This window comes from Globicephala melas, chromosome 11, assembly GCF_963455315.2.
Source record: "Globicephala melas chromosome 11, mGloMel1.2, whole genome shotgun sequence".
In the NCBI taxonomy this organism is placed as follows: domain Eukaryota; kingdom Metazoa; phylum Chordata; class Mammalia; order Artiodactyla; family Delphinidae; genus Globicephala; species Globicephala melas.
The window spans coordinates 30602770-30617529 of record NC_083324.2 but is presented as its reverse complement, the minus strand read 5'-3'; the positions used below and the strand labels follow the sequence as shown (position 1 = coordinate 30617529).

Sequence of the window (14760 nt, the reverse complement as noted above, 5' to 3'; positions counted from 1 at the left end):
TGGTAACACATATGTATGGAATCTAAAGAAAAAAAAAGGTTATGAAGAAACTATGGGCAGGACAGGAATAAAGATGCACATGTAGAGAATGGACTTGAGGACACAGGGAGGGGGAAGGGTAAGCTGGGACGAAGTGAGAGAGTGGCATGGACTTATACATACTACCAAAATAGATAGCTAGTGGGAAGCAACCGCATAGCACAGGGAGATCAGCTCAGTGCTTTGTGACCACCTAGAGGGGTGAGATAGGGAGGGTGGGAGGGAGACACAAGAGGGAGGAGATATGGGGATATACGTACATGTATAGCTGATGCACTTTGTTATAAAGCAGAAACTAACACACCATTGTAAAGCAATTATACTCCAATAAAGATGGTAAAAAAAAAGAAAATACATTACTGATCACCCAAATGATGAAAAATAGATACTGGTGCAAATGTGTGCAAAGTGGTGCAGTACAGAACGCAGCAGGGTGTACTGCCCACATATGTAAACCAGAATGAAACCACTTACAGATACTTCAGGAATCGGTTTCAACTTCTCCCCTGAAATTTCCTGTAGGGAGATGTTGTATATCGAAGATGACACTTGATGGGCTGGTAGGTCCTTTGCTTTGATAACAGGACGTGGAATTTTTGGAGAGGATCCACTCCTTCTTCCAGGGGGAGAAAGGCATGGTGTAGGCACCAAACTCGTTTCAAAGTCTTTTTTATCTATCTGCTTCGCCAAGGAATTCTGGTTTTCTGATGCTCCTGCTTCTGTGTAGGCAGTTTTTAGATATCCTTTAGTTGTCCAGCTCGCAGTCTTCCCCAGCACGCTCTCTAATGTTAACTGAGTTAACCTTGGAGGACTAGTTGTTGGGCCGGTTGAACCCTGGACACTGTGGTTACCCTATAGAGGAACAAAGTGAAATCATTTTGAGCTGAAACTTGTGGTGAATAAGTTACTGAGTACAAGTTCTTAACAAGTTCATGTATTCTCTGAATAAAGCAAAATACACATACATATACATATATATATACTATTTTATTCTGCAATTAAAAAAACCCCTAAAAAACAGCAATGCAAACAGGCATAAATCATTTGCTAAGATGCCCTGCTATGTTTGCCTCTGGTCTTGGTAAAGCATGTTTTTTACCACTGAGTAACAAGAGTACATTTAGGAAATAGTTGCTCAAATATATTCATTCCAAAGAAAGTATGCAAAAGAAGAGGATCCATAAGAAGTTACCTAAAACTTAGGAATTGTATACTTTGGCTTCCTGATAAGCTAACTCCATGAGAGGAGAAAGAACTGGAACTTACAAAATTTACCTTATTTATGTAGGGAAATGCTACGTTTAAAACAAGCTGGCCTATCAAAGTATTTTTGCCTTATATTTTTGTACAAAAGTTTTACTGTTCAAGAGCAATAGATAATATAGCATGTTTTGTGAAATATTTTTCTTACGTGAAAATTTCAATTATAGAAAGTATTTTTCCACAAGACATGAACCTCACCAAATATAATTATTTGGAAAGCTGAAAATAAAAGCTAGAAACATTTTACTAATGTACAGTTCTGGAATTATCCCTAAAAATTTTAATTTTTAAAATCTGAGAAAGGAGGAATTACAAACAAAAAAATCAATGGCCATGATGGTAAATAAGGAAAAAGAGAAACAGTGTTATTTCAGTTGGTAGATATTTTTCTGCTATAAAACAATAAATTTAAAGAAAAAACTAATGTGATAATTGCTTATACTTGTCATGAGATTTTTCTAACTTGTCTTATCTGTTATATTTAAACAGATATATTTAATATATTTAATTATATATTTATATATAAATTTAAATATAAATATATTTAATAATAAACAAACAGAACAGAAAAAAATCAACAAAAGCAGAGTACATTTAAAGACATTATTTGATGTCTGAGACTGTACTATCTTACTTTCTGTTTCAGTACACTATTCTACTATCCTTTCATTTATAGCTATGCAGAACCAAACATCTGGTTACTCCCCAAATTTGGATTTTTAAACAAAATATTTGAATGACTGATTGAACTGTTCAGCTTCTTCCTGAATGTTTGGTCATCATACACCTCAAGATACAGATCACTATCTAAGGTGAAATTTCCATTTCAGTAGAAGTGAAGTATGTGTAACGGTGAGAGAGTCTGCTTTAGGTTGGGCACAAGACAAGAGAGGAATTTATCAAACCTTTCAATTAGAAGGGATCTATCTGTCTGTGTGTCTGTCATTGTTCTGCCTCTCTTCCTTTCTTCCTCATCACGGGCTACGTATTGCTCTATGTGCTGCAGCCTAGGAATATAATGGTAGGCCAAAAGTTAATCCCTGCCATCCAGGGACTTTATCCCAAAGACAAGGGGTCACTGAGTGATTTGATGGACGAGAAGAATGTCATGACGGCACAAAACAGAAGGTATGGGAATGAGTTTGTGTGGATATTGTTTGTGGTGTGTCTGAAGTGTCTGTGGAGATAGTAGTAAGGGAGGCCAATTAGGAGACTATTAAATTGGAATGATTAGAAATGCTGAGGTGACTTGCGTTAATTCAGTGGTGGTGATGATGGAGGCTGGACTGATTTGAGAGTTCTGTAGAAGGCAGAGTATGTTGTACTTAGTGACTCTGGAAAGCTTTTACATGGAGTCTGCAATCCTTAACCCTAGTCATGTTATGATTTTCCTTTCTTATGGAAAGCAGTTGGGATTATCAGACAACTGTGGTCTCAAGAAAGGTACACTTGGGTGTAAGAACCTCTCCTAAGAAATAGCTTGCCTATCTGTAGTAAAGAAAGAATTGCAGAGTGTCTAAGGATCTTTTACAAACATTTCTTCTTGGTATTCATTCTGGGCCTTATTTTCTTTGTCTATGCTGGCTTGATCTTCTGATACGTATATTTCTTTATATATGATGGAGAAATTTATTCAGAGTCCCAGATAGGGGAAAGAAAAGATGGTGATTGGGTGTCAATCCATAAACCTTAGTTTATGCCCCAAGTGGAAAAATAAGAGAGGTAAGAATATTTCCGCCCTCGTGACAGTACCGCGAGGCCTGAGCTGCAGGCACTGCGCAACTCTCTTTGCTGTACATTTACTGAGTGAGCTTGTCCTTCACCACATCATGGGAACCCTGAGGATGTTCACATGACTGAAGAACTCTGCCTTCAGGCAGAAAACTGGAAAGAGTGCAAGAGACCTGAAAAATGCCTAGTGCTCTGAGTTACTAGGTAATGGAGTGGTGACACTTGCAATTTTTGTTTCACAGAGACAAAAAGAGAATAAAAGTTTAGCCAGTTTTCTAAAGAAAGGTAAACAGAAAACAGAACAAACAGCTTCCAGGCCTTGGTTTTAAGAAGGTACTGGTGGAACTAGGATAGATTTTTAAAAATTCAGTCTGGTTGCTAGACAGTGCTATATCTTCTCCAACTTAAAAAAAAAAAAAATTCCAGTTTAATTTCCTATAATTGTTATATACAATTGACAATGGGATTTCTGTGACCAGAATACCCTCTACTTATTCGTTTCCATCACATTTTCACAGTAAAAAATAAGCACATGTATGGTGGATTTAAAACATAGATTGCCCCTAAAAACAAGCTGGCTAAGGGGAAAAGGTATAATTATAACTCTTTGGACCAGAATCTCTGGATCACTCTGGGATTCCATTTTGTATATGACATAAGTAGAAATTAGGAGCTTTTGCAATAAACGTTAGTTCAATAAATAGTTATTAAGCTCCTACTATGTGTAAGGCATTTTCTAGGGACTATATAAGATATATAGGTAAGAAGAAAAAGGACACTGCCCTCGAGAGGCATAAAGTCTAATAGCAGAAAGATAGATACCTACAAAAGTAATAATTTCATAAGGTAGAAGGTAGTAAATTTCATTTAAAAGTTTCAGATGGGGCTTCCCTGGTGGCGCAGTGGTTGAGAGTCCGCCTGCCGATGCAGGGGACACGGGTTCGTGCCCCAGTCCGGGAAGATCCCACATGCCGTGGAGCGGCTGGGCCCGTGAGCCATGGCCGCTGAGCCTGCGTGTCCGGAGCCTGTGCTCCGCAACGGGTGAGGACACAACAGTGAGAGGCCCGCGTACCACCAAAAAAAAAAAAAAAAAAGTTTCAGATGTACTATTATGAGAATTTAGAAGAATGCACAGACAGCCTGATGTTTGCTAGATCATTTAAAAGAAACTTTAAAAATCAATACATTTGATAAGAAGTGTATTTTTTCCACCTGTAAGTGGATCAGAGAACTTTTCTTCCTTCTGTAAATTTACTCAGGTGTATTTCTTTTTACTTGGCATGAGCAGTGATTATACACACAGAACTATTCATGAGTATGTACAGGGACATTCACCTCACATTTTCCTAAGATATACCCTGGTTTGGAGATGGGTCAAGAAATGGTCAGATTGAGGTGTGTTCCCTAATAGGTATTCATTCTCTTCGTAGTATTGCATTTCCACAGTAATGTTTCTATGCTATTTTAAATATATGAAAGAGACAAATAACTGGAGAATCTGTACAGAGCACAAAAGGCTTGCCTATTTTGGCTGCCCCAGAACCACTAATTCTGGTCTATCCCAGATTTTGAAAAGGGAATTAGGATAAATGGGAAAGGCAAGACAATACACGAGACTAACAGGTTGATTTGAGTTGTGTCAGCTTCTATTTTAGCGAGGAAATAAATGGAGAATAAAAAATAGTATAGTATTTACTAGTAGTGGTACACTGGCAAAACCTTCCTCCTTTCTTTAGTAATGTTTCTGACTTACTAAAATAGATTATATAGGTATAGATGACATTTATTGCTTTCACATACATAACACATGTGGGCTCGACATGTCTTTGTATTAATTTTATACTAAATAACATATACATTTGTTACATGCATAAGAAGTTTACTATAATCTGATTGAAAAATAACCACTTTTCCCCCTTTGGTTTATCATTTAGCTACTGAAAACCTGCAGAGCAATTGAATATAATTGGTCAGAGTAGTAAAGAATTTGTTATGCTGTTTTCATATTCCAATCATCTGTTCATCTGTTTCTCAGAAGAACAAATACAAAATGTTTTTGATTTAACTTAATATATATTTTTTAAAAGTCCAAATCTCTTGAACTGTTGGTCTTCTGGGCTCAGAAACATTTGTTTGTTAAATATTCAATCATGCCCAGTGCCAGGAACATCAATAGAGTTTGTCTGACTAACTGTAGCACAGCATATGTACGCTGAAGATGAGAATGATTTCCCCAAGGACCCAGCACTTCCTCTGTTGAACTACATTTCTTAAAAGGACATGCAGATGGGCACTTGGACAATAATTTTTGGATGTGCAAAACGAATAGCTCTTGCTGAGTTGTAATTTTAATCACTCAGGAGGGCCACCTACTTGGAGCAGGTGGGACCCAGGCTCTTTGTATTACAACTTTAATGTTGAGTGAGTCAGGATAGAACTCTGTTTTAGCCTTTGTAAAAAGTGGATGATCATGTTTATTTATATTTCAACTGATTTTTAATTCAGTCCACCCAGAAAAAAATCTACATAACATTCTTAAAAGTTCTGAACAAAACACATCTGCAATATTCCACACACACTTTTTTTTTTCTTTTTTTTTTTGTGATACGCGGGCCTCTCACTGCTGTGGCCTCTCCCTTTGCGGAGCACAGGCTCCGGACGCGCAGGCTCAGTGGCCATGGCTCACGGCCCGGTCGCTCCGCGGAATGTGGGATCTTCCCGGACAGGGGCACGAACCCGTGTCCCCTGCATCGGCAGGCGGACTCTCAACCACTGCGCCACCAGGGAAGCCCTCCACACACACTTTTGATGGCAGTTTTGAATTTGTAATTGAGATAGAGTCAGCAGGAGTTTTACGTTTGTCCAACGTTTTAGTGATTAAATGTGTGAACTGACAGAACCTTTTAGCTGAACAACAGCACTAGCGGACAATAGAGATGATACAGGTATATACTTTGGTTGTCAAATAAAGAGCACAGTTATTTGCACAAATACAGCTAAAGATATTAGTCATAACAGAATGAAAAAAATCATTTCTTCTTTGATGATAGCAAGATTGACCATTCAAATGTATCTTAAACGTTTTCACTAAAAACCATCCCCAAGGAGTATTTCTAACTTCTACCTCTTGAATTTAATAGGAAACTATTAAAATAATACCAAATAAAATGAAAGGAAGATGTGACTGTTTCTAACAAGTAACTACTTCGCAGCATGCTTGATATTACAAGGACTTGGGCAAATTACTTTTGTAAACATCTTTACCTGTAGCCAATGATGCCTCACAGACAAATCATAGCAGAAGTTACAGGGACTGTATTGGATGGGTAAACATCATCATGTGAATATTTGGGGAAAATGATGAGACTCCTTTCATTGTTCAAGACAAAAACATATTTTCCTTATAAGTTAGACTTCATGCTCTTTAACTGATAAAACAAAGGTTTCTTGTGAAAACTCCTATGTATAACCAAATATATATTTATCTGCAAATATTGATCTTTAAGCCAAAGTTGTATGACATTATTCTAAGGAGACAAGAGTTTTATAACCTTCTCTCCCTGCCTATAACAATGAAGGGCCAAGTTACAGGAACCAACTTTTTCAGGGAAGAAGAAAGCTTCAAAAGATAACAATAAAGATATGTAGATGTGAACAGCCTAAAATAAATACTCACATAAAAATAAATATTAAATATGCCTGGTAGGTTTAGAGAGTATGTTACGTTGTAACTCATGATATACAGAAATAAAAATGCAAGCAATACATTCAAAATAGAATTCGTCCATTTTTTTCAAACATATTGACATTTAAAGTTTTTTAAAGGTCACACAGAAATATAACTGGCCTCATGTAGAGTAAATATCATTTCTATTGTGTGTATATAAATGTGTGTGAGAATGTTATTCAGAATTGCTAGTCAAGCATGTACGGGCGAGTGGAAAAAAACAATGTAATGAAATAGTTTAACTACTGAGTGCTAAAAAAAAACCTTGAAAGCAACAATACCAGGAAAGCTGAGAGGAAGGACTAAAATGGTCCTTTTAATATGCTGTTTGTAAATTTGTTTTATAGGCCTTAACAGAGTTAGATGAAGAGAAGATCTAGATGCTCCTAGCTAATTTGAACACTATAAGTAGTCAGTCCACATAATTCATGTTCAAATATGGATAATATTTTGGCTCAAATGTTCTAGTTTGGACTGTTACGTAAGAAAAATTACGTAGCTTTGCAACTATCTACTTTAGTATCTGATACATAGATAGAGTTTGGAGAAAATGACTGTATTTCTAGAATCCACCAGAGGGCAGACAGCAGAAGCAAGAACTACAATCCTGCAGCCTGTGGAACAAAAACCACATTCACAGAAAGAGAGACAAGATGAAAAGGCAGAGGGCTATGTACCAGATGAAGGAACAAGATAAAACCCCAGAAAAACACCTAAATGAAGTGGAGATAGGCAACCTTCCAGAAAAAGAATTCAGAATAATGATAGTGAAGATGATCCAGGACCTCGGACAAAGAATGGAGGCAAAGATTGAGAAGATGCAAGAAATGTTTAACAAAGACCTAGAAGAATTAAAGAACAAACACCTAGAAGAATTAAAGAACAAACAGAGATGAACAATACAATAACTGAAATGAAATGCAATCCCTATCAAATTACCAATGGCATATTTTACAGAACTAGAACAAAAAATCTTAAAATTTGTATGGAGACACAAAAGACCCCGAATAGCCAAAGCAGTCTTGAGGGAAAAAAACGGAGCTAGAGGAATCAGGCTCCTGGACTTCAGACTATACTACAAAGCCACAATAATCAAGACAATATGGTACTGGCACAAAAACAGAAATATAGATCAATGGAACAGGATAGAAAGCCCAGAGATAAACCCATGCACCAATGGCCAACTAATTTATGACAATGGAGGCAAGGATATACAATGGAGAAAAGACAGTGTCTTCAATAAGTGGTGCTGGGAAAACTGGACAGCTACATGTAAAAGAATGAAATTAGAACACTCCCTAACACCATACACAAAAGTAAACTCAAAATGGATTCGAGACCGAAATGTAAGACCGGACACTATCAAACTCTTAGAGGAAAACATAGGAACAACACTCTTTGACATAAATGACAGCAAGATCTTTTTTGACCCACCTCCCAGAGTAATGGAAATAAAAACAAAAATAAACAAATGGGACCTAATGAAACTTCAAAGCTTTTGCACAGCAAAGGAAACCATAAACAAGATGAAAAGACAACCCTCAGAATGGGAGAAAGTATTTGCAAATGAATCATCAGACAAAGCATTAATCTCCAAAATATATAAACAGCTCATGCAGCTCAATATTAAAAAAAACAAACAACCCAATCAAAAAATGGTCAGAAGACCTAAATAGACATTTCTCCTAAGAAGACATACCAATAGCCAAGAAGCACATGAAAAGCTGCTCAACATCACTAATTATTAGAGAAATGCAAATCAAAACTACAGTGAGGTATCACCGCACACCAGTTAGAATGGGCATCATCAGAAAATCTACAAACAACAAATGCTGGAGAGGGTGTGGAGAAAAGGGAACCCTCTTGAACTGGTGGTGGTGGGAATGTAAATTGATACAGCCACTATGGAGAACAGTATGGAGGTTCCTTAAAAAACTAAAAATAGAATTACCATATGACCCAGCAATCCCACTACTGGGCATGTACCCTGAGAAATCCATAATTCAAAAAGACACATGCACCCCAATGTTCACTGCAGCACTATTTACAATAGCCAGGACATGGAAGCAACCTAAATGCCCACTGACAGATGAATAGATAAAGAAGATGTGGTACATATATACAATGGAATATTACTCAGCCATAAAAAAGGAATGAAAGGGCGTCCTTTGTAGAGACGTGGATGGATCTAGAGACTGTCACACAGAGTGAAGTAAGTCAGAAAGAGAAAAACAAATATCATATATTAATGCATATATGTGGAACCTAGAAAAAAGGTACAGATGAACTGGTTTGCAGGGCAGAAATTGAGACACAGATGCAGAGAACAAATGTATGAACACCAAGGGGGGAAAGTGGTGGTGGTGGTGATGGTGGTGGTGGGATGAATTGGGAGATTGGTATTGACATGTATACACTAATATGTATAAAATGGATAACTAATAAGAACCTGCTGTATAAAAAAATAAATAAAAGAAAATTCAAAAAAAAAAAAAGGAGTTAAGGAAATGTGCCCAAGCTCAATTCCAGGTTCATCTTGCTCGGCCATATGACCTTGAACAAGCTATGTCACTGTTCTGACCCTTACTCTGTTCATCTATAAAATGGTGTCACAAGTAGTAACTAATTCCCCTGTAGGCGTATATAATGCTTTGCCTAATAGCACCAACTATTATTAAGTGTCCAATTATTATTAAGTCCTAATGGCACTAGCTATTATTAAGTGTCCTACTATTGTTAGGTCCAAATTCAGTATATTGATTCATAGAGCGCACAATAATTTCTATCAATATTTCTACATTTCTACATCCAAATTACAACCAACCACACTGACATGACAATTAGATGGCATTATGCTTCCACAGAAAAATCTTTATTTGGCTGTAGAGCCAAAACCTACAAAACAAAACAAAACAAAACAAAAGGAAGAAAATGACTATATTTCTAGATAAAAAATTGAATTAGAGAAGTAATAAAATACTAATATAAAGCTAAGTATTTCAAATCACCAACCAGCTATATATACCCAAAGCCACGTTGGGAATAATGGCATAAAATACAAAACAGAGATGATAATAGTAACATGCTTTTTTTTTTTTCTTTCAGAAGCTGCAATTGTATGAAGGGTACTCTGTTTTAACAGCTTTCCTAGATAATTCATTTTACGTGGTAGTCTTATTTTATAACTCACCACCAGATATATTTCCATAGTGTGCTTTTCAGATAAGAAGTACAAATTCAAAATTAATTGAGTATCAGGAAAATTAGTATATATGTCTGCCTAGGGAATAAAATATATAGTAAAGCCAAGACTAAGATGAGAATATGCAAAAAAAAATCATACTTTTAAGGCTCTCACACTGATGAAGATCTCAAATGTGAACTGATTATCAGGGACTTAAACTACAATCATTGAAAGCTTATTTTAATTAGTCTTTACTGTCATATGTGTATTTTTTCTCTATCATAATACCATGATTGTGCCTAGTTTTTTGCTTCTGAATACATCTAACTTCTCTTTAAAAATATTCAAATGGTCTAACACCAAATAAAGTCTTTTAACTACAAGTTATAAACTTCAAGCATAATAAGTAATGCAATTATTACTCATCTGTCCACCATTATTTATAGCATGACATTGTTTTCCTCAGTTATAATAGTGTTACTCTAATGATATAACATTCTACAATAATGCAACTAGGGACTTCCCATGTGGTCCAGTGGGTAAGACTCCAAGCTCCCAATGCAGGGGGCCCGGGTTCGATCCCTGGTCAGGGAACTAGATCCCACATGCATGCTGCAACTAAGAGTTCGCATGGTGCAACTAAAAAAAAGATCCCGCACACCGCAACGAAGATCCTGAGTGCTGCAACTAAGACCTGGTGCAGCCAAAATAAATAAATTAATTAAAAGAAAAGAAAAGAAATGAAAGGCAAGTTTAAAAATAAATAAAATAATGCAACAATAGTAAGAATGCCTAAATCAACTGATTTTCTTCAACTGATTTATATGTAAGTAAACATTTAAGATATGTAATCTGTAGATGGGTGGGATGGGGGGCTGGGAGGGAGGTCCAAGAGTGAGGGGATATATGTATACATATAGCTGACACACTTCATTGTATAGCAGAAACTAACACAACATTGTAAAGCAATTATACTCCAAAAAGCAAAACAAAAAAACCCCCCAAAAACAAAAAACTAAGCATCCAGAACATGAAGACAGATTCACTGTATTTTGAGAGCAAAACAAAGAAAGTGTTTTGTAATTTTGACAAATTAAATTAAAACTTATTCTTAAAAAATAAATAAAATAAAGTATGTAATCTAATTTCCCTTTGACTTATATAATAAATGGGAGAAATAATCCTACAGGAAAAGAATTTACAAAAAGCTCCCAAAAAACCAATTTGATAAAAAAGGGATCATTACAAATTCTAGAACTTGTTTAAATATAGCCTAGCACTTTTGTTAGTCATCTGTATTTTAGTTTGTATCTTGTTATTGCCTCTAACAGCAAACCTCAAAGCTTGCATAACATGGCAAGGCTTCTGCCCCTCTCTCTGGCTGCCACTCTTAGTAGGCTCTGACTAAAGGTGGGCCAGGGCAGGTGTTAGCAATGATATCATTCCACTACAGACTCAAGCCATATTCTGATGGTCTTGGGACAGGGGTGACCAGAGAGCTATGCCAATCAGAGCTTTGAAAATGCATGATAAATTAATTTTCAATTTCATGTAGTTGGTAACAAGTACATGTCTGCACAATAAATGTTGAAGGATGTCAGAAGTAGAGTAGCTAGTAGCAAAAGAAAGCACATAAAGTGATAGCAAATTAAAATATTCAGAACTAGTATTCTTCATTTTCCCATAAAGCTCTATTGCTTCTTCTCAAGCCTTTTCCTTCATATAGGTGGAGAGGTAAGTTCCTCATGGGGTGTTATTTAAAGGGCTGTTTCTACATAATACTTCCCTCAAAAGTTTTCCAGAGAACTATTATTTCCTACCTGCCATGACATTGCCCCCATCACAGTAATTCTTTTGAGTTAGGTAAGCTGTACACATGGGAAGGGGATGGGCCTACCCCATTAACAAAATGGTATGATTTATCAGATTAGCCAATTAATACTGTATAAGAATTGACAGCTGGGATGGGGGCAATACTAGATGCTGAAGACATATTCATTTTACAGTTTTATAGCTTAATTTTATGTAGGGTGAAAGGGATAAAGTTGTTCACAGCACATGTAAAATGTACTGTTTATGCATTTATGCATAAAGGGGTTTGTAGTAGGTTTATGTTTGGTATGACTATAGTTTCATCACACTCAGAAGTAAGGAGGTTATAAAAAAGTATTTCCTCATGCACTTTGCTACAGAAACTCATTAAAAGTTGCAAAACAACATAATTACTGCCTGAACAATCTCACCATATTCTCAACTGGCTCTGAAGGTAGGAGCTGTGGACTTAATGTATATCCCACTGTTGAAAGGGGTATTCTTAATCAGATATAGTTGTTAAAAAAAAGTTTTCTAAGTATACAAAAAAAGTTTTTCTGATTATTTCTATAATTTCTACATATAAATGATTTGTATAATTTCACTAAACCAAAACTTGACTATAATCTGCTTTTAAAATAATTATTTTTTCTAGAAAATATAAATGCCTATTATTAAAGAACAATGCTAAAGAAATTTCATAAATAAATTCCTTTCATATGGGGAAAAAGTTATATTAAGTTTTAAACAAATGTTTCAGAACTACACTAGTTTGATATTTAATTAGTTATTAAAAAACTTTTTATGAATTTACTGATTTATGAGATATAGGTATATTCTAAATAATTGCAAACAGAAAACCTCCTGTAAGGCAAGCCCCAGCACTAATCCATGATTCATTACTTAAACTTTAATTGGCACAACTCTTGAAATTCTGGAACCATATGGAAAATAATGAGTCCTAATAGGTCTAAGGTGAAAAGATGGCAGGGGAGTTAGGAAGCCAGAAAAGTGTCAATTCAGAATGCTTAGCAACTGCAACACAATTTCCCCAGAGATCTAGAACAATGTGTTCTCAATATTTTACTGGACATGCTATCATATAACTAAACTGCATATTATTTCTCACTCTGTGAGGCAAAGGTTAAAATGAAAAAAGAAAATCAAACCAAAAACTGGTTTCCATAATTAAAAATGAAAATGGCTGACTGTTAATAAAAAAGGCAGCAATTTAGAGTTACCATAACAATCTGAGGCAACTGTTGACTAACATTGCAATCTGCTGCATTTTTATAAATAGCAGTTGACTTCCCCTCTTTCATTTCAACTAGTTTTAGTGCTTAGTTGGAGACAACAGAACTGTGCTTTAGAACTATTTCACTCATCAAGCAATGTACCTCTTCGGTGCTATCACCACCGTAAAAATCATCCTCCAATTGGGTGTCTCTCCTTATTACACTGGTATCCTCTTTTAGATCCAAAATAAATGGGCACCCCTCTGGGGACATATTCTGAGTCTTTCCATGAGGTGCTGATCGTGGTCTTGATGAAAAAGTGAAAATATCCTTTGGAACAATCTGGGTTTCCTCTGTCTGTTGGTCACGTTCATTTTTCTTGCTGGCTTCTAGCCACAGGTGTGAGGTGTTGCAGGAGTTTTCAACCAGAAGTAGAGACTGCGTGCTGGAGGCCAAATGGGGGATGTGGTCATCATTTTCAGGAAATATCCACTCATCTGACATTTGCAAAAGATGACAAAAATTAGAGCAGTGTTCCACAAGTGTTATTTTAGGCAGGTAGTTAGGTTAACATTCCTTCTTGTTGAAACAGAGATTTATCAAATAATGCAAAAGCCAAGGAAGGCAATTTATCCACCATCTTGTAACCTGCTAAACATTTAACCCACAGATAGTGCTTACAGATACGGGCAACTCATTTGTACTTCCTCTCCATCTGAGTTGAAACACTGGCCAGGAAATTTGTAAGTCTGAAATAATTATCACCTGTCTTGCAGCAAGTTCTTTATAGCACAGCCTCATTAATTTGGTATTTCAGAGGGGGAAAATCTTCCAAATTTAAAAGGGTTTGAGTTACTAATTTCTTTTAATTTCAGGGGGACAGAGTACTTAACAAGCTCTTTAAACAAAGTATCTGGGCCTTGTTCAGATTATAAAACATGGAGGAGAGGAAAACCACGAAAAGGCTTGACAGTCTTTCCCTCTCCATTCTACTCATCGGTACAGGACAATTCATAGATTAAACTGCTAGACTTGTCAATAGCAAATCCACAGAAATATTTGTTAATGTGACTGGTGAATTCTGCTGGTGAAAAGGACCTTTATGTTCAATTTTAATTTAATTTTAGGAGAGAATGTTTTGACATGAAAATCTTTTTGCACATTGTTTTCTTTAAAAATACTATATACTACAACTGAGATATATTTTTATCAAAATTTAAAAAAATTTTAATCTTTATTCAACATTGAAATAGACTTTATAATTCTATGACCTGGAAAAAACAAATCTCTATAATAAACATTATTAAAAGCAGGCTTACTTTCTTCTTTAGAATGACAGCAGGAAAAGTTGAGCATTTTCTCAACTTACTCTTTTTTTTTTTTTTAATTTATTTTTTGCTGCATTGTGTCAATGGTGAAAATCTTACAAGAATTCGTGTTCTGCAGAACCACAACGTAGACGTGGTCATTTTACTCCTGACTCTTGAACTATATTTATCATCACAAGAAGAGTAACCAAGAGCTAAGATTTGCTCACTTGAAACTTTAAAGCTAACACTACAAAAGCAAAAGCAGAAAGCAAACAGAAAGACCTTTAATAAAAATTATATTGATGGCACAAATAGAATTGTATTCTTCTCAACTGTATTCACCTATTTCTTAACCTAAGACTATGATTATATAACATAACTTGCCTATAAAAAGGGCAATAAATATACATTTCTTAGAGAAAATCTATTAGGGACAAGGCTTTCATATTTTCTGTAGGT

General features: G+C 35.8%; 1 protein-coding gene across 12 annotated transcripts in view; it reads right to left on the bottom strand.

The window, feature by feature from the left end:
- CFAP20DC (CFAP20 domain containing) overlaps positions 1-14760 on the bottom strand; it is a 352715-nt gene that overhangs the window by 168759 nt on the left and 169196 nt on the right. For all 12 annotated transcript variants that reach the window (XM_060308448.1, XM_060308451.1, XM_060308450.1 and 9 more), the window contains 2 exons: positions 13154-13488; positions 514-891 (listed from right to left, as the gene is read on the bottom strand). In XM_060308448.1, the coding sequence (XP_060164431.1) occupies positions 514-891; positions 13154-13488 (713 nt within the window). The remainder of the gene's footprint in view (positions 1-513; positions 892-13153; positions 13489-14760) is intronic.